Source organism: Natator depressus, chromosome 20, assembly GCF_965152275.1.
Source record: "Natator depressus isolate rNatDep1 chromosome 20, rNatDep2.hap1, whole genome shotgun sequence".
NCBI lineage: Eukaryota > Metazoa > Chordata > Testudines > Cheloniidae > Natator > Natator depressus.
Window position 1 is genome coordinate 2,630,809 of NC_134253.1, and position 27,575 is coordinate 2,658,383.

At 63.5% G+C, this 27,575-nt stretch overlaps 1 protein-coding gene across 3 annotated transcripts; it reads right to left on the minus strand.

Annotated features, from left to right (window-relative positions):
- Window positions 1–27,198, minus strand: TIMELESS (timeless circadian regulator). 3 transcript variants are annotated; one of them, XM_074935024.1, is made up of 31 exons: window positions 22,220–22,274; window positions 21,711–21,964; window positions 16,031–16,171; window positions 15,375–15,528; window positions 14,712–14,826; window positions 14,111–14,173; window positions 13,789–13,890; window positions 13,237–13,392; window positions 12,698–12,831; window positions 12,188–12,275; window positions 11,728–11,904; window positions 11,215–11,432; window positions 10,706–10,809; window positions 10,094–10,263; window positions 8,093–8,221; window positions 7,411–7,562; window positions 7,163–7,260; window positions 6,668–6,794; window positions 6,050–6,251; window positions 5,441–5,592; window positions 4,932–5,017; window positions 4,257–4,380; window positions 3,729–3,811; window positions 3,405–3,547; window positions 2,580–2,790; window positions 2,078–2,146; window positions 1,563–1,681; window positions 1,162–1,354; window positions 898–946; window positions 492–574; window positions 1–138 (listed from the first exon to the last, which is right to left on the minus strand). In XM_074935024.1, the coding sequence occupies exons 3-31, from the start codon at window positions 16,125–16,127 to the stop codon at window positions 38–40; spliced, it is 3,699 nt and encodes a 1,232-aa protein (XP_074791125.1). In that variant the 5' UTR covers window positions 16,128–16,171; window positions 21,711–21,964; window positions 22,220–22,274; the 3' UTR covers window positions 1–37. The 3 variants fall into 3 exon arrangements, with proteins under 3 accessions (XP_074791125.1, XP_074791124.1, XP_074791126.1); XM_074935023.1 differs by lacking the exons at window positions 21,711–21,964; window positions 22,220–22,274 and adding an exon at window positions 27,044–27,198; XM_074935025.1 differs by lacking the exon at window positions 22,220–22,274 and having other exon boundaries at window positions 21,871–21,945.
- Window positions 27,199–27,575: the final 377 nt, after the last annotated feature.

The following is a 27,575-nucleotide window of genomic DNA, read 5'->3' on the forward strand; positions in this document are numbered from 1 at the left end:
GGGGGGGGGTAGGGGTAGGGGGTCCGGCCAGGCCCCTTTAATCTTCCTCCTCGTCCTCAATCCGCAGGCGCTTCCTCCGGTGGGGGGGCCGTGTCCCCTCCCTGTCCAAGGTGGGGTCCGGCTGAGCTGGTGCCTCAGCTGAAAGGAAGAACAGACGAGGGACCTCAGGGCTGCGTCCCCCACACCCCTCCCGGCTCAGCCCCCTCAGCTGAACCCCCATCTCTCTGCCCCTCAGGCCGACCCCCCTCTCCCTCAGTCCATCAGCCCCCCAGGAGTGGCCCATCTTACTCAGCCAGGGGCTATTCCTCCCCCTCCTGCCCCTGCCAGAGCAGGAGGCACCTGGGGCCCCACTTGGATCTGCCCCTGGGGTGCCCCAGGATGGCAGCTGCCACCAGTGCCCATCCCCCATCCTGTGTGCGTGGGGGGGGGGGGGCTCTTGCACCCAGGGCCAGCCAGGCTGCAGGGATGGGCAGAGGGAGGCGCTCGGAGACCTTGGATTTCGGGGTCCTCGTCGTCGTCGCTGTGGATCACACGGCTCCGCTTGGGGCCCAGATGCGCCTGGACGGGACGGACCCTGCAATGACGGGGAAAGGATTAGGGGCAACCCCGGCACCTCCCACCCCCAGCTCTCCGCTCCAACCCAGCCCAGTGCTTTGTGAACACTAGACTTCCACCCCCCTGGATAGGACATCATTACCTGTTAGAGATGGGGAAACTGAGGCGCTGCCTTAGGATGTCCCTGCCCCGCAGTAAGAAGTCAGAGGCAGAGACACAAACAGAACCCAGGAGTCCTGGCTTCCAGTTCCCACTCGCTCCAACCCACCAGGCCCCACTTGCCCTTCCAGAGCCAGGGACAGAACCCAGGAAGGGGGTTAGGTTACCACCCCTGACTCTCACCTCTGCAGATCAGACCCTGGGGACTGCTCGGGGCCAGGTGTTTCCTCCTCTGAAATGGGACAAGAAAGTGAAAGCATATGTATGTATGTATGTATGTATGTATGTATGTATGTATGTATGTATGTGAGTGAGTGAGTGAGTGAGTGAGTGAGTGAGTGTGTGTGTGTGTGCTGAGCAACACAACAGTACCCCCACCCCACTGCCCAGCCGGTCCCCTGCCTCCTGGGGCAGCCTCCAAGGCCAACCCCCGCACTCATCGCTCACCTGGCAAGGCTGGGGCCCCTCTCTTCCTCCTGGCCAGCCGCAAGGTCTGCAGGGCCTGGGCTCTCTGCTCCAGGCCGGCGTCCGGCCCCCCCGGGGAGCCTTCCTCCCCCTCAGGCTCCTCCTGCGCAACAGAGGCAGCCAGGCGCCGGAGCTGCTCGGGGCTCAGCTTGGCCGGGATGCGCCAGAAGGATTCCTGCAGGGGGCGGGGGTGGGGCATTAGTGCCAGGCACAGCCTGAAGGGGGCACTCAGGTGGGGGGGGGGTCCCAGTGCTTATGCCCATGTCCCTGTCTCCCCACTACTTGGATTGGACCCCCCACAAAAAATCCTTTCCCCTCCCCCCAGGGCACAAGCCAGCCCCCCTCACAACGCCTTGTGTGTGTTTGGGGGGGGGGGTAATTACCTGCTCGTTAGCTGGGGCCCGAACCCCGACCTTCCGCAGCAGCTTCTGGAACCCCTGGTTCTCCATGGCGTCCTCGTTCTCTTCCAAGAGTGGCACCAAAGGCATGGGCTGGGTGGTGCCTGGGGACAGGGGGAGCCGTGAGGATGAACCTGCCCCACACATGGGGGTTTGGGGGGTTGGGGCTACAGCTGCGGGATCCTTCGAAACTGGGCAACGCCAAGTGGGGGCGCTAGTGACGGGGGGTTCGGGAGGCCCACGTGGGCGCAGCGTAGGGGAGAGATGCACATGGATCCCCTCCCGATGCCCCGGGCTGGCCCCAAGGAGCCTCTCACTCCAGCCGGTATTGGGGTGCCCCATTTCACCCCCAGGAGGGAACAGATCCCATTCACGAGCCTTCCCCCCAGGACCTTCCGTGCGGAGTCCGGGGAGAAGCCACCAGCACCTCCCGAGTGCAGCAGGGCCATGCCCGGCGCCAGCTGCCCTCCCAGCACCGATCCTGCCCCCCCGCCACTAACCGTCTTCCTCTCGGTCCTCGGCCGCTCGGTTCAGGCAGTTCTGAAGCCACAGCAAGGAGCCCGCCAGGCCTGCGGGCACAAGGGAGGGCGGGGGTGAGAGATGGCCCCCGGAAAAGGGGGGGGAAGACATACAACGCCGCACCGAGTTGGAGATTCACAAGCCAGGGTTCCCAGCGGGCAGTGGGGCCAGGTCAGCCCTGGCCCAGAGCTCCCGGGGGAGACGGGGTCGGGCTGAACACGGATGGGGCCCCTTTAAGGAGCCATGGGGCTGCACTCTCTGGGGTTGGGGGGCCAGTGCGGGCAGAGGCCTTGACCCCTGTGTGTCTGGGCTGGGGAGCCGAGGCAGCCAGCATTCACTGCCCCCCATCCCACCCGCAACAGAGGCCCATTGGCGCCCATCCGCTCAAGCCAAGCAGCAGCCCGCATGCCCCCCAGGCCAGCAGGAGGCACTCACAAGTGCAGTCCCCCCTGCCGCCACTGGGGGAGCCAGCGCTCTCCTCACCTCCCTGCCTCAGGTGGCGCGCCAGGCCCTGCACGTCCTGCTCCGGCGCTGCCTGGTTCTCAGTGCCCTGCTCCCTGGGCCCTTCCGTGGCCCTGTCGCCTGCGCCCCCTTCCTCCCAGGCCTCCTCCTCCTCCTCACTGTCACTCTCCTCCTCTTCCTCCTCCGCAGGGTCCTCCCGGCCAGCCGCACCCCATGGGGATCTGTCCTCGCTCTGGAAGGGATGGGAGCGACGGTAAAGTCATATGGAAAGGGTGGGGGGTCCTGCCCAGGCTCCATCAGGGGGAGGAGGGGGAGAGCTGGGTATGAGAGGGTGCCCGGCCCAGACTCAGCTGCATCTGATCATAAAGGAGTAGGGTCCAGTGGGCTAGAGCCAGGGGGAGGGGTGGGGCACAGCCTTGGGAGCTAGGACTCCTGGGTTCTATCCCCAGATCTGCCACCGACTCAACATGTGAGTCACACCCCCAGCTCTGTGCCTCAGTTTCCCCGTGCGTACAATTTGGAGCCCGCCCTTGGGGAGCAGGTCTATAAAGTGCTCGGGGACCCTCCAGAGAAGCCAGCGAAGGCTGCTGAGCAGGGAGCTATCTTCTTGGCTGAGGAATGAGCAACCTCACCCATTGGGGAAGGGATCCCCAGGGCAGGGGGGTGCCCTCAGAGCCCGCCCCCCCCCCATGGGCCTCAGCCCCACGGAAACACATCCCACACAAAAGGGAGGGGAATGGTTCTACACAGCCAGGTGAGCACAAAGACCTGGGTGCAAGGGCGAACCCACTGACCGCCCCTCCCAGCAGGGGCAACCCCCCCACACACACACACACAGTGCTGTACCATGCCAGGCAGGCCGGGCTTCCTCTTGCGTTTTTTGTACAGCTCCTTGCGCTCTGCCACCAGCCCCAGGCTCAGCAGCTTCTCCACGACGCGGGCTTTGGAGCGCTTGGCCGTGAGGTGCTTCATGATGTTACCCAGGATATCTGCCGGGGGCGGAGAGATTCTACATCAGGCTGGAGAGCCTCTTTATCACACTGGGCGCAGGGATACGAGGGGGTGAGGAGGTTAATGAGCCCCAGCTGATCAGAGACCCCTCCCCCCCAATCAATCTGCTCCCACCCCCTGTTCTGCCCCCCGGGGCAGCCCCCTGTGGTCCCCGCTCACCATCTGCGCCCTGGAACTCCTCGAAGAGCCGCTGCAGCTCCAGCTCCTGCTCCTCCGTCCACAGCACGAGGCGCGTCCCCTTCCTGGGCCAGAACACGGGCACTCAGGGGCAGGAGGGACTCCCAGCCCCCGCGCCCCCCAACCACAGATCGCACCGCGCTGGGACAGGGAGGGACTCCCCTACGGTCACAGGGCATCAGCCGAGAATGGAACCCAGGAGTCCTGGCTCCCAGTCCTCCCCCCGACTACTACTAGACCCCTCGCCCCTCCCAGAGGCAGGACTAGAACACAGGAGTCCTAGCTCCTAGTCCCCCCCGCCCCACAGTGCCCACCTCCCCTTGGATACCCCCCTGCCCCCCATGCAGAGAGCAGGAGGATTTACTGTCCCTGCCACGCAGAGTCCCCAAATCAAGGTTGTGCATGGACACCGGGGTTCTTTTCACTTTGTGACTGGCTAGGGGCTCCCCCTTGCCCCCACCCCCCCCAAGCCCTGCCGTTCAGCTCCCGAGAGGTGCGGGGGGCACCCACCTCTCCCGCGGGAAATCCCTCACGCTCTCGGCCAGCCCCAGCCGCACCAGCTGCTTGACGACCTGTTTCCGGGTCCGGCTGGGAGCCCGCAGGTGTGCGAGGATGCTGCCGATGACGTCCGCACCTGGGGAGAGGCCAGGGCGCGATTATGAGAAATGCCGCCCCCCGCAGCTCCCCAACTCCCTGTCCCCCAACCCCAGAGCAGGGCTGGGAGCCTGGGACCCCTTTAGTGACCCCCGCCCCTCCATCATCCACCTCGTACATGGGCTGCCTTGGCATGTGACTGGCAGGCTGCAGTTACAGGCAGACACGGGGCGGCTGGTACCCTGGAGGTTTGTGAGAGGCCCTGTGGCAGCTACCACAGCAAGGCGTTGTGAGGCACCCCAGGTTGCAGGGCAGGGGTGATAGCCCCCCCACATTAGTCTGGACTGTGCCCCGATACGTCACAGAGCCCTTGCTGTACAGGTGGGGAAACTGAGGCACAGGGAAGGGTAAAGTAGTTCACAGTCAACGTGGCAAAGCCAGGGATAGAACCTGGGAGTTCCGAGTTCCAGGCCCCACTGTTCCAACCACTAGCCCCCACTCCCCTCTCAGAGCTGGGACAGAACCCAGGAGTCCTGGGCAACTCCCCAGAACCCACAGGCCCTGGCAGGTCATTAACAGGACAGCTGGTACCTTCCACTCCCTTGTATTTCAGGTACAGCTCCCGCAGCTCCTCCTCCTCCTGCAGTGTCCACTTGGAGGCCCTCCGGGCACCAGAGCTGGGGGAAGCAGAGACCCGGTGAGGTGCTGCTGGAGTCGGAGACCCTGCCATCCCCAGCTGGGACCCCAGGGCTCTAGCCACCTGCAGCACGTGGGGTGGGGAAGGAGGGACGCCTGGCCATAGGGTCACCGTCCTGCAATCTGGCCTTAAATGGGGTGCCAATGTCCCTCCCCTGAGAGCCACCCCCGTGCGCAGGGCTTCCTGGGGACTGTGTGCAGCCGGTGTCAGCGCTGCCCCTGCCCTAGCACAGCGTGCACTGCACCAGGGGAAGCAGAGCATAAGCCAGAGCAGCCCCAAGGCTGCTCTAAGTAGCAACAGGTCCGGGCCAAGAATACGGGTAACGAAGAGGGGGGCTTAGACCCTTCACCCCCACCCTGTCCCAGGGCCTCCTTCCGGCTGGCAGCCCCCAGCCCAGACTCACTCCTCTCCTTCCTGCAGAGAGCCGTAGCCCTCCGTCATCTCTCGCACGGTGGCCGTGCTCTTCCAGAACAGCAACTCCACATAGACCTTCTTGTTGGTCGCTGCCAGGGCAAAGAACTTGCCCAGGATGTACTTGGCAAAGGTCACCAGCTCCTGGGGAGGCAGGGGAAGGTTAGAGGCCTCACGGCGCCATAAACACCCCCCTTTTCCCCAGCACCAAACTGGGAACCTTCTGGACTGAACGCATGGGCCTGGACCGCTTGAGCCTGGGCCTGGACCGCTTGAGCCTGGACCGCTTGAGCCAACAGAGGAGCTCCCTTAAGGGGCAGCAGTAGTAGGGCTGTTATCTCCATAGCTGGAGCGTAATGGGCTAGCACTGAGCACGTGACAGAGGGGAGAGGAAGATCATGCACGGCATCATGGGTATTCTCTGCTTCCCTGGGCCTGCAGGGAGCAGGGCTTAGCTCAGAGCAGCCCCAAGGCTGCTCTAACTGACACGGGAGCGTGGAGGTTCGAGGCCCCTCTTCTCGGCCTTGGCCGTTCCCTGCTGGCAGGTTGGCGACGCAGGCAGAGCCTGGCAAAGGGCGGGCCTTGTCCCGGGGCCCCTCACCTTGTAGGCCGTGGCCGAGGGGTCGCTGAGCAGGCGGTTGAAGATGCAGAAGACGGAGAGCTGGAAGAGCAGTGCCTCCATCTTGAGGTCGTAGGCGATGCGATGAAGCATCTTGGCCACGCAGTGGTTGGTGTGGGCGCTGTTCTGCCGGTAGCCCCGGAGCAGCAGGACGTAGGCCTTGACCACGCTGGCGCTGGCAAACCTGGCCCCCCAGCCCCCGACATACAGGTGGGACGGCTCAGCCGAGGGACGGGGCCCCTTTGACACCCCTTCCCCACACACAAGCAGCAGGGCTCAGCCTCCCTGTACCCAATGGGGAAACCAAGGCACAGAGCAGGGAAACGACTTGCTCAATGCCATACAGAGCCAGGAATAGAACCCAGGAGTCCTGCCTGCCCCCCAGGTCCCTCCACATGCTCAAGAGTCACCCCGCACGGTGACAGCATCTGCCAGCCCGGAGACGTTCTGCCCAGCCTGGGGGCTCTGTGCGCCCAGCGTTCGGATCCAGGGCACCTCGACCTCCATGGCGGGGGGCTCGTGAGCCCAGCTGGACTCCTGGAGAGAGCGTGTTCCAGCCCTGCTGCCCTGACCCGACCTCCCCTGCTGCGCCCCCCTCACCGTTTCAGATAATCCAGGAAGTTGAACTCTTTTTCTGACACCTGGACAGACGCCAGTTCTTCCTCCACCTCCTCTTCCTCCTCCTCCTCCTCCTCCCCCGGCTCCTCGACCTCGGGCGCCGCTTGCCCTGCGATGTCCAGACACCCCGGGATGACGGGGACGCGGCGCCACCAGACACGGGAGGCCTCCCAGGGAGTCGATGACAGCACACGCAGCCGGCTCCTTACCCCGGGGCTGCCCACCCATCACCACCCCTGCCCACACCCAGCCTAGGCACTCGGAGGTTAAGCGGACACGGAGCTCCCAGCTGAGCAGGGAAGGGCCGGGGGGGTGGAATGGCTGGACAGAGCCAGCCAGCTGCTCTGGGAAACGCGAACTGCAGCTGGGGGCCAGGCTGGAGCCGTCAGACTGTGTGTGTGTGGGGTGCAGGGCACTGGGGTGATGGGAGAGGACCCCCCCCCCCAACGACCCCCGCCCCCAGGCAAGGATACTCACGAGGAAGAGGAGCAAAGAGAATCTGTCTCAGCAGCTGGACCTCCTCCTCCAGGGCTGCCTGGGGGGAGCCGAACACGTCCTGTTCGGGCCACACCTCCCTGGGAAAGGGACACAGGCAGGTCGGGCTGGGGTGCCGGGGAAGCGAGAGGCCCCCCCCGCGCGCCCCGTCGGTCGGGGCTCCCCCCGGCCAGAGCATGGGGTCCCCACCCCACCCCAGCCACCCACCCCCAGTGGGGCCGGCGCAGTACCTGGCGGAGCGGAGCAGGGTCAGGGCGGCCGGCGCCTGGTGGCCCAGCAGGCTGTCCTGGATGCGCACCAAGGCCTCCGCTCGCTGCTCCTCCACCGGGGTCTCCGAGGCGGCGTCGAAGGGGACCACATCTTCCGGGAGGGGCTCAGCCCCCTGGCAGGGAAGTGGGGGGGAGGCTGGGGTGACTCAGCGCCTGGCAGGGAGGGGCCAGATCCAGCCCTGCCCAGGGAGGTGCCACAGAACAGCACCATGTCCCACTGGGGGGGGCTGGCCCCATTCAGGGGGGCATCTGCCCCCTGAGCCCAGCCCCCCCGAGAATGCCACCTGCCTCCACTGAACCAGGCCCCCCACCCCCACTGGGCTTGGGCCCCCAGAGCGGCACCCCCTCCACCAAAGCAGCGCTCCTGCCCCACGGATTCAGCCAACCGTGGCCCCTGGGGGCCCGTCCTGCCCCCAAACACGATGAGGATACAGCTGCCCTTTCAGGGTTGCCCCAGATGCCCACGCCGGGGGGGTCCTCATAGACTCCCCTGCCACCTAGCGTGGCCTGAGGGGCGTGGCCTGTGCATGTGACAGGCCCACAAGGCCACGCTCCCGGTGATGCCCAAGCCATGCTGGGCCCGGTCCCCCAGGGCAGCCCCGACCCAGACCCTGCAGGGACCCCAGCTGCTGCCCCCTCCTACCTGGGTGCAGGCGCCGAGCTGCTCTGCCAGGCTGGGCCACAGCTCCTCCAGCTCCTGGGGGGTGTGGGGCTGTGCTGGGGGGGCCGCCCGGCCGGCCCGGGGCTGCTTCTTCCTCCTCACTCTTTTGCTCTGCAGGGAGGAGACGGCATGGTGAGAGGCCCCCCCAATGCTCCCCCCAAACAGCTGGCAGACCCCAGGCTGCACGGACCCAAACCCCCTGCCCCGAGGCACACAGGAAGCCGAGCTTCTGGCGCACCCTGCTGGCCACCAGGAGTAAACTGTGAGGTAAGGGAAAGCTGGCCACAGCTGGGCGGGAAATGGGGGGCCATGGGCCAAACCAGGGGCCAGCCCCACTCCCCCTGTATCCACCCGGGGGGGAAAGAGGGGTTAGCATGGCCCTGTGTCAGATCAGGGGCACCTCCCCCTGTCCAAGGGGGGCAAATAAGCAGGTGCCCCGATACCAGTCAGCTCTGTGTTCTTGGGGAACCAGGGCACAGTATCCAGCCTGTGACTCAGGAAGGACACCCCCCGCCCCAAAGTGTCTGCTTGAGCCAAAACCGATCAGGGAAAAGACTTGCAGAGAGCAGTGAAGGGCGCTGGGAGACACACCTAGACCCCTCGTGACAGGATTAAGGCAACTGCCCTAGCCTCATCTGCATCGAAGATGGGATAGGGAGGCATCTCCATTAGCATACAGAACGGAGAACAGAGATTCCAAGGCAAGAACCGCACTGAACTCTGGGACCAGAAAAGCAGGGAAGCACTGCATGATGGGGGATCTCTGCCCCAGATGTGAACGAACCCACGCCTGCACACACCCAGCTCAGCAGTTATCAGACCAATTCTAGACATGAATCCTTGACTGATATCCAAAATACTGAAGCAGCCTAATTGCATTGGGAGCTCCCTGGAAGGAGCACCACTCAGAGCCAACAGTGATCAGCCCCTATTGTCTAGCCTAGAGAAAGCCCTTGAGTCATGAGTTTACCTATAAACAAATCTCTGTTCTCCCTTGAACCATGGTTGTTTCCCTACAAAAACCCCGACGCACACGCCAGTCAGTTTTCCCATGCCTGGATCCAAACTCTGCATCAGTTCCACTGGGACTTCATCGTCTCCGGACTGATCGTGCTGGGGGCTCTGCCTGTCTCCAGCACTCAGGACCCTGACCTACCACCATCACCTGGGAACCATGACCAGTTCAAGCCTCATGGGGTGGTGAGACCCCAGCTCTCTCTCTTTCTGTTTTCTTTTCTACCTCAGGTATAACTTTTTAACCCTGACTTGTGTGATCAGGTATAGTTTTCTGTATCTGACTTTTGTAATCACTAATAATGTAACTGTTATGTTGGTTTAGGCTCTCCTTGTGTAGTTATCACTATTATTCAATAAATAACTTTTATGGTTAAGCTGGTTGTTTCCCCTCTCTCTCTCTCAGAACTTTACTCTTTTGTGTTTTTAGCTTCCCCATTTACTCTGAAGCCACGCTTCTCTTACCTAAGCTAAAGATCCCTGTAACGCCCAAAAATACCGTGGGGTTTGCTCATCAAGTGGGTTACTACCAGAACAATCGTGACGTGAAAGTGGGGATTAGGGACGTGCTGAACCTGGGGCATACGGGGGTGGCAGCTTGGAAGTGCTGCTCAGCCCAGCCCACCGAGTCCAGGGACATATAAGGGGGTCAGCGTGAGAGTGCTGATGGACCCGGTCCACTCAGACTTGTGTGTGTGTGTGTGTGTGTGAGTGTGTGTGAGAGTGTGAGTGTGAGAGAGAGAGATCTCGGTCCTGTAGGATAGCGCCATTGGGAGGGGGCTTGCAGAAGGGAGAAGAGGAGCTCCATATGAGAACACAAATTACAGACACCCCCCCCCCGAAGAGTGGCCCTAATAAATGAGCGTACCCCAAAGTAACGGGCAAATCTGGTAACACCCCCCACCCCAGACACAACGACCCCCGAAGCACCTCCCCCCAGCCCAGCCTGGCCCCACCCCCCCCGGCTACCTGCACCACCAGGTTGTTCCTGCCCCGGCAGAAGGCCTCCAGCATCTTGAGGAAGAGGTGGGTGGTCTCCACCAGGTCCCGCAGGAAGGAGCGGGGCTGGCGGCTCTCCTCGAACTTGCGGAAGAGAGCGAGGAAGAGCTCCCGGTACTCCATCAGGTAGAAGATGTTATCTGAGGGGGGCAGGGGGGGAAACACGTGTCATAGCAAGGGAGAGCGAGAGAGCAGCGCCCACCAGGCAAGTGGGATGACACAGGACTGGTGGGGCTGGGCAGCCTAGGGGAAGGGGGGGTGGGTTTCCCTCTAGAGGGCACTGTCCCTGATCTGGTTGCAGGGCAGGGGACTGGCTGGCTCAGGGGGGTAGGAGATGGGGCACCGGGCCTTTCTCCTCTAGGGGGTGCCAGCTCCGATCTGGCCCCAGGGCCGGGACTGGCCCCGATCCGGCCCCAGGGCCACCATGACCATGTCGCCCCATATCATAGCTGGGGAGCCCCAGTTGAGAGCAACACCCCCCCCAGCTGGCTCCAAGGCCCAGGCCTGCGATGTGGGAGCAGCGCTGAGTGCCCTGGGGGGGTGAGGACTGGCCCCTGGGGGCGTGAGGGGCCTTGCACTCACTTTTAATGATCCTGCTGCTGTCCCGCACGGCCTCGTCTGGGGAGCGATCCATCTCCTGAACCGTCATCAGGAGCTCCCGGTAGGCCTTCAGGGCCAGGTGCATTCTGGGCACGGAGCAGAGGCTGGTCAGGAGAGTGCCCCCCCCAACCCCCCCTTGGCCAGCAGCACTTGGCACCTAGCTCAGGTGGGGGGTGTGGGGGGGGCAGGACACAGCATCCCTGGCCCCCCAGGGGAGGGTAATGTGGCAGGCAGAGGGTGAAGGGAGTCAACCAAGGACTCCCAGAGTTGAGAGCTGGGGAAAGAACCCAGGCGTCCTGGCTCCTAGCCCATCCCTCTTCTCTAACCCACTATATGCCCCCTCCCAGAACGAGGGATAGAATGCAGGAGTCCTGGCTCCCAGCCCCCAGCTCTAACCACTAAACCGCCCTCCCTCCCTGCACAGGGCCTTTCCGGTCCCATTCAGCGCCCCCCAGGCCTGGTGGAGAGGGGCAGCCAGGCCCCCTGCTCACCGCCTGGCCCACGACGTGGCCTCCTTCTTGTCCAGAAGCATGGCCTCGTAATAGGCGGTGAGGTTCTGCTCGATGAAGTGGAAGGCGCGGACGCTGACCGTCTCGGACACCAGCTCGGGCCGGAAGTGCCGGCCGCGGTTGAAGGCCATGAAGAAGGCCATGGCCCACAGGTAGTAGGTCTCATCGTGTTGCTGGCTCTTCTCCCGGAGCAGCTGGTCCTGGGAGCGCATACAGGTTGGTGGGGGGCCAGCAGGGACCCTCCTGCCCAGCCCCCCCACCAAGAGACCCTCCCATGCTGCTTCAGGGGCGCTGACAGGATTGGATCTAGTGATGCTGAATCGCCAACCCCGGAGCTGCCCCCCTCGCCCCCAGCATCCCTGCCCCCCCAGAAGCCAGGGGACGCTGCTCAGCCTGGGGTCAGAGGCTCCCAGCTGCGCCCGTCCGGCAGGCGGGGCCGGTGGGAGGCTGAGCTGGGGGGTGCCCGGTGCTGCTGCGACCGCCGTCCGGGCTCACCTTGACCAGGTGCATGAGGGGGTTGTAGCAGCTCTCCAGGAAGTCCCCGCAGAACTCCCGCAGGAAGAGGCGGACGTTGAGGGCCGAGCGCCGGCACGGCTCTGCTTCCCGGGCCGGCTGCCTGCGCTTGGGGACCCGCCGTGGCTCCTTGCCCAGGTCATGGCTGTGGTCCTTCAGCTGCGGGAAGGGGGGGGGGGGAGAAGAGTGAGGAGAAGACCATCCCCCCCACCCAGCCCGATCGCTCTGTCACGGATCCACAGGGTCCGGTCTATGTCCCAGCCGCGGGGCACGTGGGATCCAAACAGCCTTGGAACAGTCTCTGCTGCCTTCCTCCAGCCCTGCTCCTTCCTCAGCCCCCAAGAGAGAGCTCCCCGATCTGTCACCGCCCTCCCCACCCCAACATACACACAGCTCCCCTCCCCCCGGTAAGGCTGGCCAGGCGTCGAGGGGAGGCACCTACATTGTGCAGCCCCTTGTGGAACACGAGGTCCCTGTCGCCGATGGATTTCAGCCCCTGGACCACGTAGGAGCCGCCGAACCGGGAGTGCCTGGGGGGAGAGGGGTTGGGGTGAGCGGGAAGAAGGGGAGCTGCAGCGCCCCCCAGAAGGCAGCAGCCTCTGGCCCACAAGAGCGTGGTGCCCTCCCACCTGAGGGGCATGAGAAGGGTGGGCCCGAGAAGCTTCGGCAGAACTCGGTGCCCCTCAACCCCGACCCACAGCCCCCCGCTAGGCCAGCCCTGGGCTCCCCCCTCCCCACAGCTCTGCTCATGCCCCTCAACCCTGACCTGCAGCCTCCTCCTACCCCAGCCCTGGGCTCCCCCCTAAACCCGACCCGCAGCCCCCTGCTAGCGGCTGCCCACCGGACAAACAGCACGCCATGGAGATCTAGATGGTGTGTGGAGCCCCAAACCCATGTGGCCAGGCCGGTGTCGAGCCCACTTCTCCGAGGGGAGCCGCAGCCCCCAGCTCACCTGCTCCCTCGTTGGAAGGCCCGGCTCTTCCTCTCTGCCAGCTCCCTCTGCCGCAGCAGCTCCAGGTCCCTCACGTCTGCCGCCTGCTCCTTGGCCGGGCGGGCCTGCCCCGTGGCCACCAGATGCTCCGGATCCTGCTGGGACAGCAGGCTGGTGACCTCCCCGTCCTACGATGCGGACCAGCCCGGGGGACTACATATCCCAGCGGGCACTGCTGCACCGGCCTGGGGGGCGGGGTGGGGGTTAGGGTGAAGGCACCAGGCCCTGCTGAGAGCCCTTGCAGGTGGGGTGGTGAGGCCAGCAGCCAAGGGCTCCATACTGAGCCTCTTGGGGAGACGCCAACACCCCCATGCACAAAGGGGTCGTCCCCCAGCCCCTTGGCACAGCTGGCTGCCTTTTGTTCCCCCCCTGCAAAATATACATCGCTTCCCACCCCCACCCCCCAGAAATGCATTAATCCAGCCAGCTCCCAACCCAGGGGGACAGCGCAGGGGGGTCGCCCCCCTGTCTCGGGCCCCCTGCTCCCCGCCCAGGCTCACCTGGTCCCGGAACATCAGCGAGACGATCTCCAGCACGTGCAGGCCCCACTGCTGCTCGGCCGAGGAGCTGGCCAGGAACTTGAGCAGGTCGTCCATGCCGCTGACGTGCACGGCCCAGAGCACCCGGTCGTGGGCGCTGGCGTCGTCGTCCACGCTCTGGCACACAGGGAGGGGTGTGGGGCTGAGCGTGGGGGCTCGGCCCCAGCGTCGAGCCTCCCCTGGCTGCCACCTGGCCCTCTGGGGGGGGAGCTCACGCCGCACAAGAGCGGAGCCTGGCTTCACCCCACACCCTTCCCCGGGGGCACGGCGTTCTAGCGGGGAGATCCCGGGACTTGCGACCCGCCCCCCACGCGGCTCTGGGGAGCGAGGGATGAGAACCGGGTGCAAGAGATGACAAGCCCCCTCCGCCCTGCCTCCAGTGGGGGCAGCTCCCCCCAGGCCTCGTCCTCACACCAGGGCTCCTGGCCATTTGCCAGCCACACGTGGCAAGGAGACGGAGACCCCTCCCCTGCCCACCAGGGGGATCAGCCTCCCCACAGCCCCCCCCAATACCTTCTCCTCCTCGGGGTCCGCGGGGATATGAAGCACGTTCCGCACCAGCAGCAGAATTCTCTCGACCAGCAGGTTGTCCTCTTCCTGCCTCTGTTCCCAGTCCTGGCGGGGACCAATGAGAAAGCAACTGACGGAACGTGACAGGGGCCCCCCGAAACCTGCTGCCTCCCAGCTCATCCCGGCCCCCGGAGGCAGGTCTGGGGCCCAAGCTACACGGCTTGGATTGGCACTTGACTCCCATGGCAACTGGCTGGGTGCCAAAATCCCCTTGCCACCCCCAGCCCAGCCCACCCCTGGCCCCGCAGGCCGGGGCCACGCTTACCAGCTGCAGCAGGTCGTAGAGCTTCTCGCTCAGCACCCCAAACACCTTCTCGCTGGCGAAAGCCTGGCGGGGAGAACCCGGCATTAGGGCAAGGGGCTGGTGCCGGGAGAAGAGCGCCCCCTGTGGCATGGGGCGGGAGGGGTATGGCCCCGGGATGCCGGGGGGATGGTGGCTGATGCGGAGCCAGCAGGGGACGCCTAAGAGCAGACAGGCCTTGCACCCACCCCTCCAGCTCCAGGGCGCAGGCAGCCCCGGGAAAAGGCGGCCAGCTCTGGGGGGGAAGCAGCCAGGCACAGGGCGGAGAAGGGCAATTTTACCTCCGGGCACCTGGACACGGATTTCCCAGTCATTCCAAATCCCAGAGGCCCCGCCCCGCTCCTCCTGGTGGCACAAAGGGGGCATCCAGGACTGGAAAAACCCACGGATCTCTGTGACCGTCCCCCACCCACTCAGCCCTGTGTCAGACTGGGACAGGTGGCTACTTTTAATTAACAGGGTGATCTTGGCTCACCCCCTCGCTGGGATGGGGGCAGCTGCCCCCCTTCCCCACAGCCCTGTTATCCCAGGGGAGGCGGGGGGGAAAGAGGGCAGGCAGCCTCACCTCTTTGTAGGCCTGCAGGTAGGACACAACCTGCAGGAAGCAGTGCCGGGAGCCGGGGTCGTGCGGGACTTTGCCGAAGCAGAGCAGGGCCGGCTGGGTCAAGTTCACCATTAGCCTGTGCGGGGGAGACGGGGGCGGGGACAGGGACACAGACATGGCAGGAGCCTCCGGCAGACCCTTCCCCTGGGGCGCAGCCACCCAGCTCTCGGGCAACTTCTCAGCAGAGCGCCCCCTCCACCCTGCCCCCTCGAGGCCAACAAGCTTGCTGCAGCCTTGGGCCGCTAGCACCCATTTAGACTGAGGTCCCAGGTTCAATCCCAGCTCACGCACCCAGGGGTGTGACTTCCTCTCCCAGCCCAGCCCTCCCCACCGCCGCCGCCTCCCCACCCCCGGAGCTCCAGAATTGGGACTGGGGCAGACAGTTCTGCTCCTCGGGACCCAGGCAACGCTCCCACGAGGGGGAGACAGGTTGTCCCAGGCTGCGGAACTACCCGCCACAGGATCCTACAGCTTCCTGCATCTGCCTCCTCGGATATGAGCCCAGAGCAGCATGGACACTGTAGCTGTAAAACCCCACCCCCTGGGAGGACGCTAGCCACGGGGCTTGACGCTGGGCCGGGCGGAGAAGCCCGCAGGCTGGGAGTGGACACCGTGGGGCCATACCTGACGACAGCGTCGAAGAGCAGCTTGTCCTGCGGGTACTGGGCGATGAGGGGCAGCAGGTCATTCTGCAGGATCTGGGCCGCGCCCAGCTGCTGGCGAACATCCCGTGTCTCATCCTCGTAGCGCAGATAGCGGATCAAATCCTTCACGCTCTCTGTGGGGGGGGAGCAGAGGGCGTGACCCACACAAGCACCCAGCCTGGCTTCTCTGTCCCACCCATGCAGGGTCCCAGCCCTGCCCACACAAGCAGCCGGTCTCCTCCCCCCAGAGCTGGGCGCATCGAAAGGGACCACGCAGTGGCTGGGACGAAAGCCGCTTTGAAACACCCTTCAGGCGGGGGCGCTTCTCCCTTCGAGGTCTGGGGAAGGGCAGAGCTGGGGGTCGCTACCCTTTTAAGAAGGATCTCAAGCACCCAGTGATGCCGGGGGGAAATGGGGGGAAGGGTCGGTCAGCACCCCCTTACTGGTGAAAGCAAGGCACGGAGAGGAGAGGGGACTGGAACCCAGGAGTCCTGGGGGGCAGCTCCAAACCAGGAACCCACCCATCCCCTCCCGGGTCGGCCTCGTGAGCCAAGGATCTTCCCACCCAGGGACTGGCCCCCCACAGCCTCAGCGACAGTCAGCCCCCCATTCCGGGCTGGCCCCTCGCCGGCGTACCCAAGCAGTCGGGCTCCTTGTGGTAGACATCCCCCTCCAAGTAGCCCAGAGCGCTGCACGTTGCCAGGAGCTCGCAGTTCATCATGTACAAGTCCATAAATCCCGGCCCGGCCAGAAGAGGAAGCGGACAGAGAGCGAAACCTGCAAGGACAGCGCCAGTTAGGCCTCCCCCACACCCCAGGCCGGGAGCCGCCAGTCCCACCCCTCACTCCAGCACTTCGCACATCAACAGCACCAGCCGCCCCAGGGTCTACGAGCCCTTCGCCAGCAGTCATGAGGGGTTGGGGGCGGGGGGGGGAATCACTCTCCCTCCATGACCAAGTGGGGAAACTGAGGCAAAGCAAGATTAAGTGACATATCAAGGGTCATGCAGCAATCCAGGAGCACAGCTAAGGGGTAGAACTCAAGAATCCCAACTCCCAACCCCCACACCAACCACTAGACCCCACTCCCCTCCCAGAGCCAGGGACGGAACCCAGGAGTTCTGGCTGACAGCCCCCCTGCTCTAACCACTAGACCCTGCTCCCTGTGAACCCAGCAGCAAATAAAGACCCAGCTGAGAATGGGACGTGGTTGCACAGGCAGGCACTGGGGAGCTGCCGAGCACTGGAATGAGTGGCGAGCGGGAGCCTGGGGGACCAGCCCATGGCACCCGTCTCTGGGGCAGAGCCCTCCCCCCACGGCCCAGCTGCCGGCGGGGGAGTTGCTATGGAAGCAGCGCCCGGTGCCCTAGAGACCAGGACGAAAGCAGCGGGCTCAGGTGCCCTGCTAAGCAACGCGGAGCCGGCTCCGTGGCAGATGGAGACACGTGGCAGCTGGCGGGGAGAAGGCTGGGGGGGGGAGACCAGGACAGGCCCCCCCCCAAACATCAAGGCTTCTTCAGTTTCCCACTCAGAGAGCTGCAGCCTGGGGGCACAAGGCACCTGCAGCTCGTGCCATGCCACACCCAGCCTCTCACCTGCCCCACTAGCACCTCCAGCTTCCCCTATCCTCCCCCACGCTGGGGCCCAGCAGCAGAACAACCCCCCGCCCCAAGTTAGAAGGGTCCCTACAGACGCGACAGGCCCGGAGCATGGTACCCGCCAGTTCCCACAGTCCAGTGGTTCGGGGGCAGGATGCTTCCCCGTCCCCAGCCAGGTGCTACCGTGACACAGTGCCCCGAGAGAGGAAGCGACCTGCCTGAGATCACACAAGGAGTCCAGGGAAGAACCCAGGAGTCCTGGCTCCCAGTCCCGCACTCTGCCCACTCAGCACCCCCACTCCCTGCCCAGAGCTGGGGGCCTAGCTGTTAGCTATGTGTGTCACAACCTGGCTGTCCTTCAAACAGGCAAATTCAAACCTGTGAACAGGAAAGGCTATTTATTCCCTACCCCATCCCCAAAGCACTGCGAGCCTGTGGAACTCTCAGCCACAGGAGATCACCGAGGTCACGCACAGAGCGGGACCGGGCATTAAAAAACAGCCAAGAGCTTTGGCCAGGCTAGAAACATTCATGCTCCAGGACACAATCCTCCCACTAACTACCAGGGTCAGAAGGAAACGGCCCCTGGGGCAGCTGCCCCTGCAGGGCCCTTTGCCCCTGCCCTCAGCAGAGACGGGATACCGGGCCGGATGGCTCCCTGGCTGATGCAGCCTGGCCAGGGCTGGTTTATACCCATCATCACCTCCCTTTGCTGAGCTCCAACCCAAGGCAGCCGCGACAACGGGCAGGGGAGGTAGGTGGCCCAAACAGCAGCAACACCCCGCCCAGGGGAACAGCCCCCCTTCTCTCCAGTACAGGTGTGCACCCCTAATGGCCCAGGAGGGAAGCAACCGGAGCCCCTGACCACCAGAGCCAGGCTGGGCCGAGGGACCAGCAAAAAAGCTGCAGTCTGGAGCAGCGTTTGCTCCAGGATCCTGCCCCCCCCCCCCCCGGGGCCATGCCTCCTTTCCCTGCAACCCCCTTTCTGCTTCCAGCCCAGCCGGTTCCCCCGCCCCGGGGCTCACGCTCCGCCAGTCCGCACTGGCCCACACCCCTACCTGCCCTACGGATCCTGGCAGATTAACTCTCTGCTGCTGGCACCCGCCCTAAAAAAGCCATTGCGTCCCCTCCCTCCCTGCCCCCCGCTTCCCCAGTGCGCCGGCACCGCCCCCGGGAGCTGGCACATCACCTAACTCACTTATGCAACTGCTCCACTTCCCCCGAGCGCGAACCCATTTCCCAGCCGCTGTCCTAGCGGGGCCAGGCCGGCCCGGGAGGGGCTGGCCACGCTAAACCGGGTCACCGTGTCGGGGAGCGGAGACATCCCCTCCCCACGGCCAGACGATTGGCATTTCACCCACTGGCTGCGCACACCACAGCCTGATGCCCCGTGCCAGGGCTGGCCCACGGCACCCAGCGCCCGAGGAGTCAGGCAAAAGGCACCGGTGCCAGCCTGGAGAGCTTTGGGAAGGGGACAGACCGGCCGACCCCCCCGCAGTGAGGGGATTTACGCCCGCTTTAGGGAGCTGAAGGGATTTGTGGAAAGTTCAGCAGAACACAGGTGGGAAGAGAACCCAGGAGTCCTGACTCTCAGCCCCCCCCACACACTCTAGCCACTAGACCAGCCCCTCCTCCCCAATTAAATCACCCCATGAGGCAGCGAGACAGACAACAGCTGGGTGATGGTCCCCTACCTCCTACTTCAGTCTGAGCCCCGGAGGGCAGCTGAGACACCAGCCTGCCCCGGGTGCTCCCCTGGCCCAGAGCCTCCTCCAGCTCAAGGCTGGGGGTTTCAGAGGTACCCCCGGAAAGCCGTGGCATCCTGCCCCCCCCAGGGCCTCCAGCTCTTCCGACCCCCATGTAGAAGGGTTGGGCTGGTGCCAGGGCCCCACCCCTTTCCCAGGGAGCCTCACCAATCCCCCTGTTGAGAAAGCCAGCCTCAGTTTCCCCTAGTGGGCTGCTCCAGCTGGGGTGAGGGCAATTCCTAGGGACCTGACCCAACATTTCTAGTGGGGAAAAGCAAAGTTGGATGGAGGGGGGGGGTGCCCTCTAACATCTAGCTGGCCTCATTTTCCACTTCCCCGCTTTGTCGATTACCCCTCAGCCCACCAGAAACTCCCAGCCCCCCACAATCAGCCCTCTGCTGCCTCGGGGGAGCAGTGAGGGGGGGAATGATCGTGACAGACAGCACCTCTCAGCGATGTGGTGCTGTGTAAGGGACCTAGCTGGGCTGGATGCTCTCCTCACACGCCCCACCCCCCACCCCCCCGGCCTCACATCCCCAGCCCGGCTCCGTTAACAAAGGCTGAGCAAGGAGGCTGAAATAAATGGGTCACGAGGCGCCGGAGCCACGGACGTCACCGCCGCACATGGGCCCAGCTCCATGGCAGCCAGCCTGCTCAGCAGCCCCCTCCTCGCCCCTGGCCACGGGAGACAGCTCCTATCTGGACCCCATCTCCGCTGCCTCCCCACCCAGCTCCCTCCCCGGCCAGTTCCCTTTGCCACGAGAAAACCTTGCACTGGCTCGAAGCAGGTTAGGTAAACGGGCGCCAGCCCCTGGAAGGATGCTCTGGTTCTGGTCCAAGAGCCGCTTCCGGCACCAGTTCCGTCCAAACCCTCTGGGGACACGCTTCAGCCGAACCGAGATCGGAGGGCCCACCCTTTGCTGAAACGGAACCGGTTTTTAAAAAGACGGGTTTACACTGGGGCAGCTTCCCCACGCAGCCGGGACCCCGTGCCCACGGGGCAGCGGCTAGCCAGGGGGAGCCACTCCTGAGGACAAGGAGAGGAGAAATTCCCATTCTCGGAGGCCCAGCAACCTGGCAGCTCCAGGGCACGCAGCAAACTGGTGGTCAGGAAGAAACTGCCCCCAGCAGTCCACTGGGGCTGTCCACTAGTGGCTCCCTTGCAGCAGCTCATGGCACTGGCTCCTTGACTATCCAGAGGCCAGACCAGCCTTGCGGGGCTGAATTGAGGAGGCGGGGAGTGTCACGGAGTCCCTGAGCGAGGCTCTGGAACTGCTCCCTACCAAGCCGCAGGGACTCTGGGGAAGTCTCCTCTCTGAGCAGCCTGTCTGCAGCGCAAACAGCTCTCACGGCTTCCACCTTCCTGGGTCTGACCTCGGAGCATTCAGCCTCCTCTGCCCCTCCGTGCGTTTCCCCCAGCAAGTCCACCCAGGCGGGCTCCTGGGGAAGCCAGAGGGTCCTGCCCCCCAACTCCACAGTCAGACGTGACTCTCAGCCAGCCAGTAAAACAGAAGGTTTATTAGACGACAAGGACATGGTCTAACACAGAGCTTGTAGGTGCAGAGAACAGGACCCCACAGCTGGGTCCATTTTGGGGGGCAGTGAGCCAGATAATTGCACTTCACTCCTCGTCCCCAGCCAGCCCCCAACTAACTCACTCTCCAGCCCCCCGCCTCGGGGCTTTGTCCCTTTCCAGGGCCAGGTGGTCAACCGATTCCTTTGTTCTCCAACCCTTTAGCTTTCACCTTGCAGGGGGAAGGGCCAGGCCATCAGTTGCCAGGAAACAGGGTGTCGGCCATTCTCTGTGTCCAGACCCCTGCACACACCTGCCCTCTAGGGCTCTGCAATGATCATACACCCTTATCCCACCACCTAGATACTTAAGGACTGCCTAGGGGAAACTGAGGCACCCCCACAATATTCAGAGGAAACATTAAGAACAGTCCCACTTCATCACAGGGGGGTGTTTAAATTAGCTCCATGTGTTCACTCCCCTCCATCCCTCCCTGCAGGGCAGAGCTGTTGCCAGCAAAAGGGGGGGGGCAGGGGAAGGAAGAGCAGCATCTGCAAACAGGCCTGGAGAGCAAGGAGCCAGGGCCCCAGACACCCAGGGGGCCCACAGCTGGCCAGCTGCCAGCCCAGACAGAACTAGAACCAGGCCCAACGACAGAACCAGCACTGCCAGATTTATCCCCCCGCTTCCTCGCATGCTTTCCAGCCTCTGGAATTTGCTGCCCCGACTGGTCAAGGGGCCCAGAATTGATTGGTCTTTGGGGCACGGTGAAGGGGGATCCTTTGCCCACGAGGGGGGCAGGAGGGAGGGAGGGCACAGACTGGTTGTAGGAGCCCGGCGGAGCCAGATCGCCACCCAGAGCCGGGAGGAAAGCCACGTTTTGATGACACTCCAGTAAATTATGAAATAATAAAGGATGCAAACAAACAATCCCCACTCGGGATGTGGGGGGAACCTGTCTGGTTACGTGGATTCCTTCTGCCACGCAGGGCCATGGGCCGTGAAACCAATCGCTCTCTCCCAGCCTTCGGCCCGGCAATGCTCCAATTTAGATGAACCCCCTGGAAGGAGGCAGCGCGGGGCTCTCACAGAGACCCCCGCTGCACAGGGCCTGGCGCTAAGGCTCAGCCACCTTCTGCTGGGGCCACGGCCCCCCAGCCCGCTTCGAGCCGTGGTGAGCGTCAGCGGGCCGGCACGGGGGGACACCCAGGGAGCTCAGTTCCCCGGGGGCCCCAGGCAGCGTCAAGGGAACCCGACCCGTCAGCGCAGTGGGGACACGTGCTCTGGGCTCCAAGCCCTGGGCCCCAGAGAGCCCAGCGCCGCTCGAGGGCCCCGGGAGGCGGCTGGGAAACTCCTGCTCTCATCCAACAGCCGGAGAACTTGGGGTTCAGGTTTTATGGGGAGGGTCTCCCCACCCCGACCCAGCGCTGGAAAAACCGGGGACTGGCTGGAAATCGTTACCTAGGTGTCCGCTCTTGCTGGGCACCCTAAATCGTCCCCGTGTCCCCGCAGGGCGCTGGGCGTCCGACACCAGGCAAAAGCCCTCGGCAGCTGCAGGGTCTGGCTCCCAGGCTGACCCCCACAACACTGTCCATTGCTAGGCGCGCACGGGGGCACCCACCAGAAGGCAGCCACCTCTGGGGGGGAGGAGGGCAGCTGATGACCAGGCCGGGAGGAAAAATACGGACCAGTTCTTGCCACCGGCGCCTCGTGATCTGAAAGCACAGACCCTGGTTCAACCCCCCCAGAAATCTACCCCCCAAATCTCTGCACAAACCCCGGCTCAGCCCCCCCCGGAAGCCCCCCAGACCCCGGCTCAGCCCCCCCATCCCGGTGCCCCCCCCCCGGGAACCCCCCCCAAACCCCGGCTCAGCCCCCCCCCAAGCCCGGGAACCCCCCCAAACCCCAGCTCAGCCCCCCCCCAAGCCCGGGAACCCCGGCTCAGCCCGGTGCCCCCCGCACTCCCCTACCCGGCCCGGGGCTCCCGCGGCGGCACCGAGCCTCGGATGGCGCCGAAACCCGGCCAGGCCTTAAAAGGGCAACAACAACCGCCCCCCCTCCCGCCCGGCATGTGCAAATCGGAGCTGCGAGCTCCGCCCCGCTGGGCAAAGCAGCGAGTCTCCCCCGGGGGTGGGGGAAACTGAGGCACGGACAAGGGGAGGGGCCGCATCTCAGAGCCGGGGATAGAAGAACCCAGGAGTACTGGCTCCCCCTCCTGCTCTAACCACTAGCTCCCACTCCCCTCCCGGAGCTGGGAACACAACCCAGGAGTCCTGCCCTCCCCGGCCGGGGAGCGGAGGTCGCTCTGGATGCCCCCATCAGGGTCTCCCTTTCTGGGGGGACCACAAAGCGGGATAACGCCACTGCCCCTTTTAAGAGCCGCACTGAGCCGGCCAGTCCCCTCCCTCCTGAGGCCCAGGATTATGGAGCGAACCACCCCGAAGGGGGGGGTGTGAATGCACACCTCTACCCCAGGAATGGGCTGCTCCAGAGCCCCAGGCAGGGTAACGCGCGTGGGGCGTGCAAGGATGAGCGTGCCTGGGCAAGGGCTGTGTGTGTGTGCGTGCTGGGAGAGGTGAGTGTGCAAGAGGAGATGAGCGTGCAAGGAGAAAGGTGGGGGAGTGTGTGCAACGTTTTTTTACTAGGAAAGATGACCGTGCAAGGGGTATGTGCTGTGATAGGCAAGTGTGCAAGAGGAGATGAGTGTGCAAGTGTTGTGTCCTAGGAGGTGTGTGTGTGCCAGGAGATATGTGTGTGCAATGAGGAGGATGTGAGTGCAAGGGGTTTGACTGTGAAAGGAGAATGTGCAAGGGGATCTGTGCTGGGGGAGGTAAGTGTGCAAGGAGAGTTTGCCAGGAGGGGTGAGGTTTACACCTGCGGGAATTCTGAGCCAAAAAAATTAAAATGCAGGGCACAATAGTTTACAATTCTGCATATTTTATTCAATAAATAAATGTGGAGCCTCCCGTGTGGCAGTGGTAGGTAAGTGTGCAAGAGGAGATGAGTGTGCAAGGAGAAGGGCCACTGGCTGCACGGAGGTGGGAAATCACCCTATAGTCCCCCACACACACACACATGGACTCAGTGGTGAGGCTGCACCTGGCCTTGACACGCCCCACAGGGCCCTGCCCCTCTGTGCCAGGTGCACCAAGATAGCAAAGGAGAGGGACAGAGTCTTGCACACAAGCCCAGCCCTGGCCCCTGATCTAGGTGTGGGGCAGGCAGGCTCAGCCCAGCAAGATCCAAGTGTGGAGAGGCTTAATGTGGGGGGATCCAGGCGTGGGGTGAGAGGGTTCTGGGTGAGGCAATTTGTGTGCGGGCAGCTCTTTGGGGGGTCCGGGCGCGGGGGAGATCAGGATGCGCAGGGGCTCATTAGAGGGTTCCAGGTGCAAGAGGAATGGGACTCTGCAGAGGGGTCCAAGTGAAGGTGTTTGGAGCTCAGCGGGGGGGGGGGGGGAGGTCTGGGTGTGAAGGGCTCAGCGCAGGGGGGGTGTCTGGGTGTGGAGGGCTCAGTGGGAGGGGTCCAGGTGTTGTGAGACTCGGGCTTGGTGGGGTGGAGATCTGGATGCAGTTGGTTGGGCCTCAGTGGGGTGTGGGTTCAGTTATGGGAGACTCATTGGGGTGATCCAGATGCAGGGGGCGGGCTCATCAGGATGGGGGTTTGAGTGCCGGGGGCTTAGTGGCGATTGGTCTGGGTGCAGGGGTGGGGGTCCTGATGCAGGGGGGTGGGACTCGGCGGGGGGGTCTGGGCGCAGAGGGACTCTGGACGGGGTGAGGATCAGTGAGGTGAGGGTTCGGGTGCAGGGGGCTCAGTGGGGAGTTCTGGGTGTGGGGAATCTGGGTATGGGGGGGTCTGGATGCATGAGGGCTGGGCAGACAGGGTGCACTCCCTGTATGGTAACCTCTCCCCCCGCAACTGAGGAATGATGTGGGCAGGAAGCAGGTGCAGGGGTTGGAGCTTCCTGTAGCGGGGGGAGGTTTCTGGGGGTGGGTCTGACCCGGCCCGACCACTCCTTGCAGGGGAAGAAGAAGTCCCGTTCACCCCCGGCCTAGCCAGGACTAGCAGCTGAGCCCAGCACAGGATAGGAGCCACCAGCAGGGGTGTCCCCAGCCCTGCCCCCCTGCAGTGATTTACCTCTGTGCTAGCTGCTCCGGGCACCCAAAATGTTGCACTCGCTCTGCTGGGGAGGGGCACATGACCGCTCTTGCGGCTTCCCTTTGCATCCCCGTCAGAAAGGCACTTTTCTGCAGAGAAGCAAAGCAATCTGCAGGGGGACATGAATTCTGCGTGTGCGCAGTGGCACAGAATTCCCCAAGGAGTAACCCAGTAGCTATCTATGGTATTTATCTGGCCCCTCACCACTACCCATAGTATCTTTAAAGCATCGGTCATTGCAAATGCCCCTGTAAAGTGGGGCTGGGCTGTTATCCCAGATGTGAAATTGAGGCACAGAGATGCTAAGGCCCAGATTGCCCAAGGTATTTAGGCACCTAACTTCCATTTTGCTGGTGCAAAACCCAGAGGGAAGGTGATGGGAGGAGAGGGGGCAGCTGGACCCCTATAGCCCGGGGTGTGGCTTGACCAGTGCAGGGGGGGCGGGTGTCATTCTTTCCACACGGCACTTTTATTCCCTGTTTTGTTTTGTTTTTTTCAGTTCATTCTTTTTTATTTGAAAAGGAAACTGAACAAACACAAGCCCTGCTGACAGGAAGCTGAGCTCAGAGCATTCCTGGTGCTGCCCCTTCTGGCTCAGGGAGCTCGGCCGGTGTTGGGGTGGGTGGGCAGGGATGCCCTGGGATGAAATGCGGTGCTATGGCTTTAAGGGATCAGACCACTGCATGCACATGGGTCTAAACGGAGCCCAGTAGTCCCCTTGCTCTCTCCCCCCCACACACAAAGCCATGCTGAGGGGGGAGAGGGCCAGGGGCAAGTCCTTCAGCGTGTCACTCACGCCAGCGGAGACGCTCCCCGCCTCCCCGTGTGTAACTCCCCTCCCCCCCCCATGCTTTATGCCTGGGCCCGATTCTCACCCTGCCCTGCCCCTTGTGTCGGTCTCTGGACCCATGCAAAATTGGGCGTGCAAAACTGTCGCATGCCCATTCGGAGCCGGTTGGGGATGCGCTGGGAGCTGGGGACTGGCATGGAAAGGGTTAATGGAGGGGGAAGTTTCTGCGAGACCCCTTAGCAGGGACCCCAGCTCCAGCAGTCTGCAGGACAATCTGCCTGGGGCTTGTGGCCCTGGAGGTGGGGTCTAGTGTCAAGCCCAGCATCCCCCCGCCCCCCCCACCCAGTCTTGTGCAGGGAGGGAGCAGCTGCAGCCCTATGGGGCTCCCCTGCCCCCCCTCCCCCAGCCATGCTATTGTTGCAGCCCCAATTCCAGAGCACCAGGTACAGACGCTACCGGCTGCCCTGACTCCTGCAGGGGCTGATTGACCGAGGAGACCTGTTTCTGCCCTGGATTCGCTCAGTGGAGCTACTCCAGATTCACACTGGTAAAAGCAGGATCCGGCCCTACCTCTGCTAGGATCCACAGCCCCTTTCCCTCAGGCCAGGCCAGGCCTTGGAGAGACCTGAGTCCCGACTGGCATTGAAACTACAACTCATTCCAGCCTCGCAATGGACAGGGCCGTTCTAGGGTCAGAGTTTTAAAGGCAGCTGCGCCCATTTGCCCCGAGTGTGGATTCAAGGCCTCTGGCTCCTCATTGACCCAGCCCCGTGACCCAGCGCGAAGCATCCAATCCGGCCACACTTTTAGGCCCTAGGAACGGCCACACTGGGGCAGAGCAATGCTCCATCCAGTCCAGTGTCCTGCCTCTGCCCATGGCCAGTGCCAGCCGCTTCAGCGGGTGTGAACAGAACAGGGCAATTTTGACTGATCCATCCCTCGTCAGCCAGTCCCAGCTTCTGGCAGTCAGAGCTGATACCCGGAGCATATGGGCTTGTGTCCCTGATGTTCTTGGCTCATAGCCACTGATGTATCATTCCTCCGCAAACGTTTGTAAGTGCCCCACAAGACACAGGCCTCGGGCAGGGTGGCACCTGGCAGCTGGAGGGAACCCCCAGGTCTTTGTCTCTGTCCAGCTGCCTCGCTAAGGAATCGCAACGGTGCCCTGTCTCGTCTCTTCCACTAAGGGGCGCTGCAGCCATGGTTCCAGGGGCAGGTGGGGTTTGGGCGCCTCAGGAGGGCATTAGAGCCAGCAGGACCCCAGGGCGGCGTGAAAGCCGCGCCCGGTAAGACAAAGCACAAGAGATGCAGGCAGAGGGGCGGGTGCCCATGGAGAGCGAGCGGGGCTGGGCGTGGGAAGACGGAGGTATACGAAGCACGCGAGAAACCTGCTCATCCAGCCCGTGCTGAGGCAGGGCCCAGTGACCCTAGAGACCTGCCCTGACAGGTGCGTGTCCCACCTGGGCTTAAAAGCCTCCAGTGACAGGGATTCCCCAGCCTCCCTGCAAGCCGGTTCCAGAGAGTTGGAAAACTTTTCCTACTATCTGCCCTAAATCACCCGTGCTGCAGATTGAGCCCCTTGCTTCTTGTCCTGCCTTTGGCGGACGTGGAGATCCCCAGGCTCGGCAGAACAGTCCTGAAAAAAACATACCAGCTCCCACCTCGGTGGACTTTTCTCAAGATCAAACCCGGAGTTTTAACCTTTCCTCGTAGATCTGGGTTTCTAACCCTTGGCTCAGTTTTGCTGCTCTCCCTGGACTCACTCTAGTTTGTCCACAGACGAGGCTCCTGTTAACACACCCGAGTGACAATCGCCTTTTCCGCAGCGGCATCCTGCCGCTGGCTCACCTTCGACCTGTGACCCCCACGCCCGTCCAGCCGGCGAGTCCCCTTTCGTAGCGGTGCGTTCAATTTCTCCTCCTTTGCCCTTGTCTTTGTGGAATTTCATCTTGTTCTCAGCCCAGTCCTCCGACGTCTCGAGCTCAGTTTGAATTCCAACCCCATCCTTGCCGCCCACCCCCCTGCCCCCAGCTTGGAGTTGTCGGCAGATTTGATAAGCGCACTCTCCGTCCCATTATCCAAGCCGTTCATGAAAATATTGACAAGGACCGGAGCCAGGACTGGCCCCAGCGGGACCCCCTAGCTGCGCCCCCCAGCGAACCATTGATGTCTACTCTCTGGGGCCGGTCTGTCTTTTGTCTGGTAGTTTCATGTCGACCACTGCTCCCTAGGCTGCTCACGAGAATGTCACATGGGACTGCGTCAAAAGCTTTACTCCAGCCAAAATATATCACATCTGCTGCTTCCCCCCACCCGCTCAGCCTGTCGCTACGACAGTTTGGGCTCCTTGTACCGTCGCTCCTGCAGGTTTCCTACCACG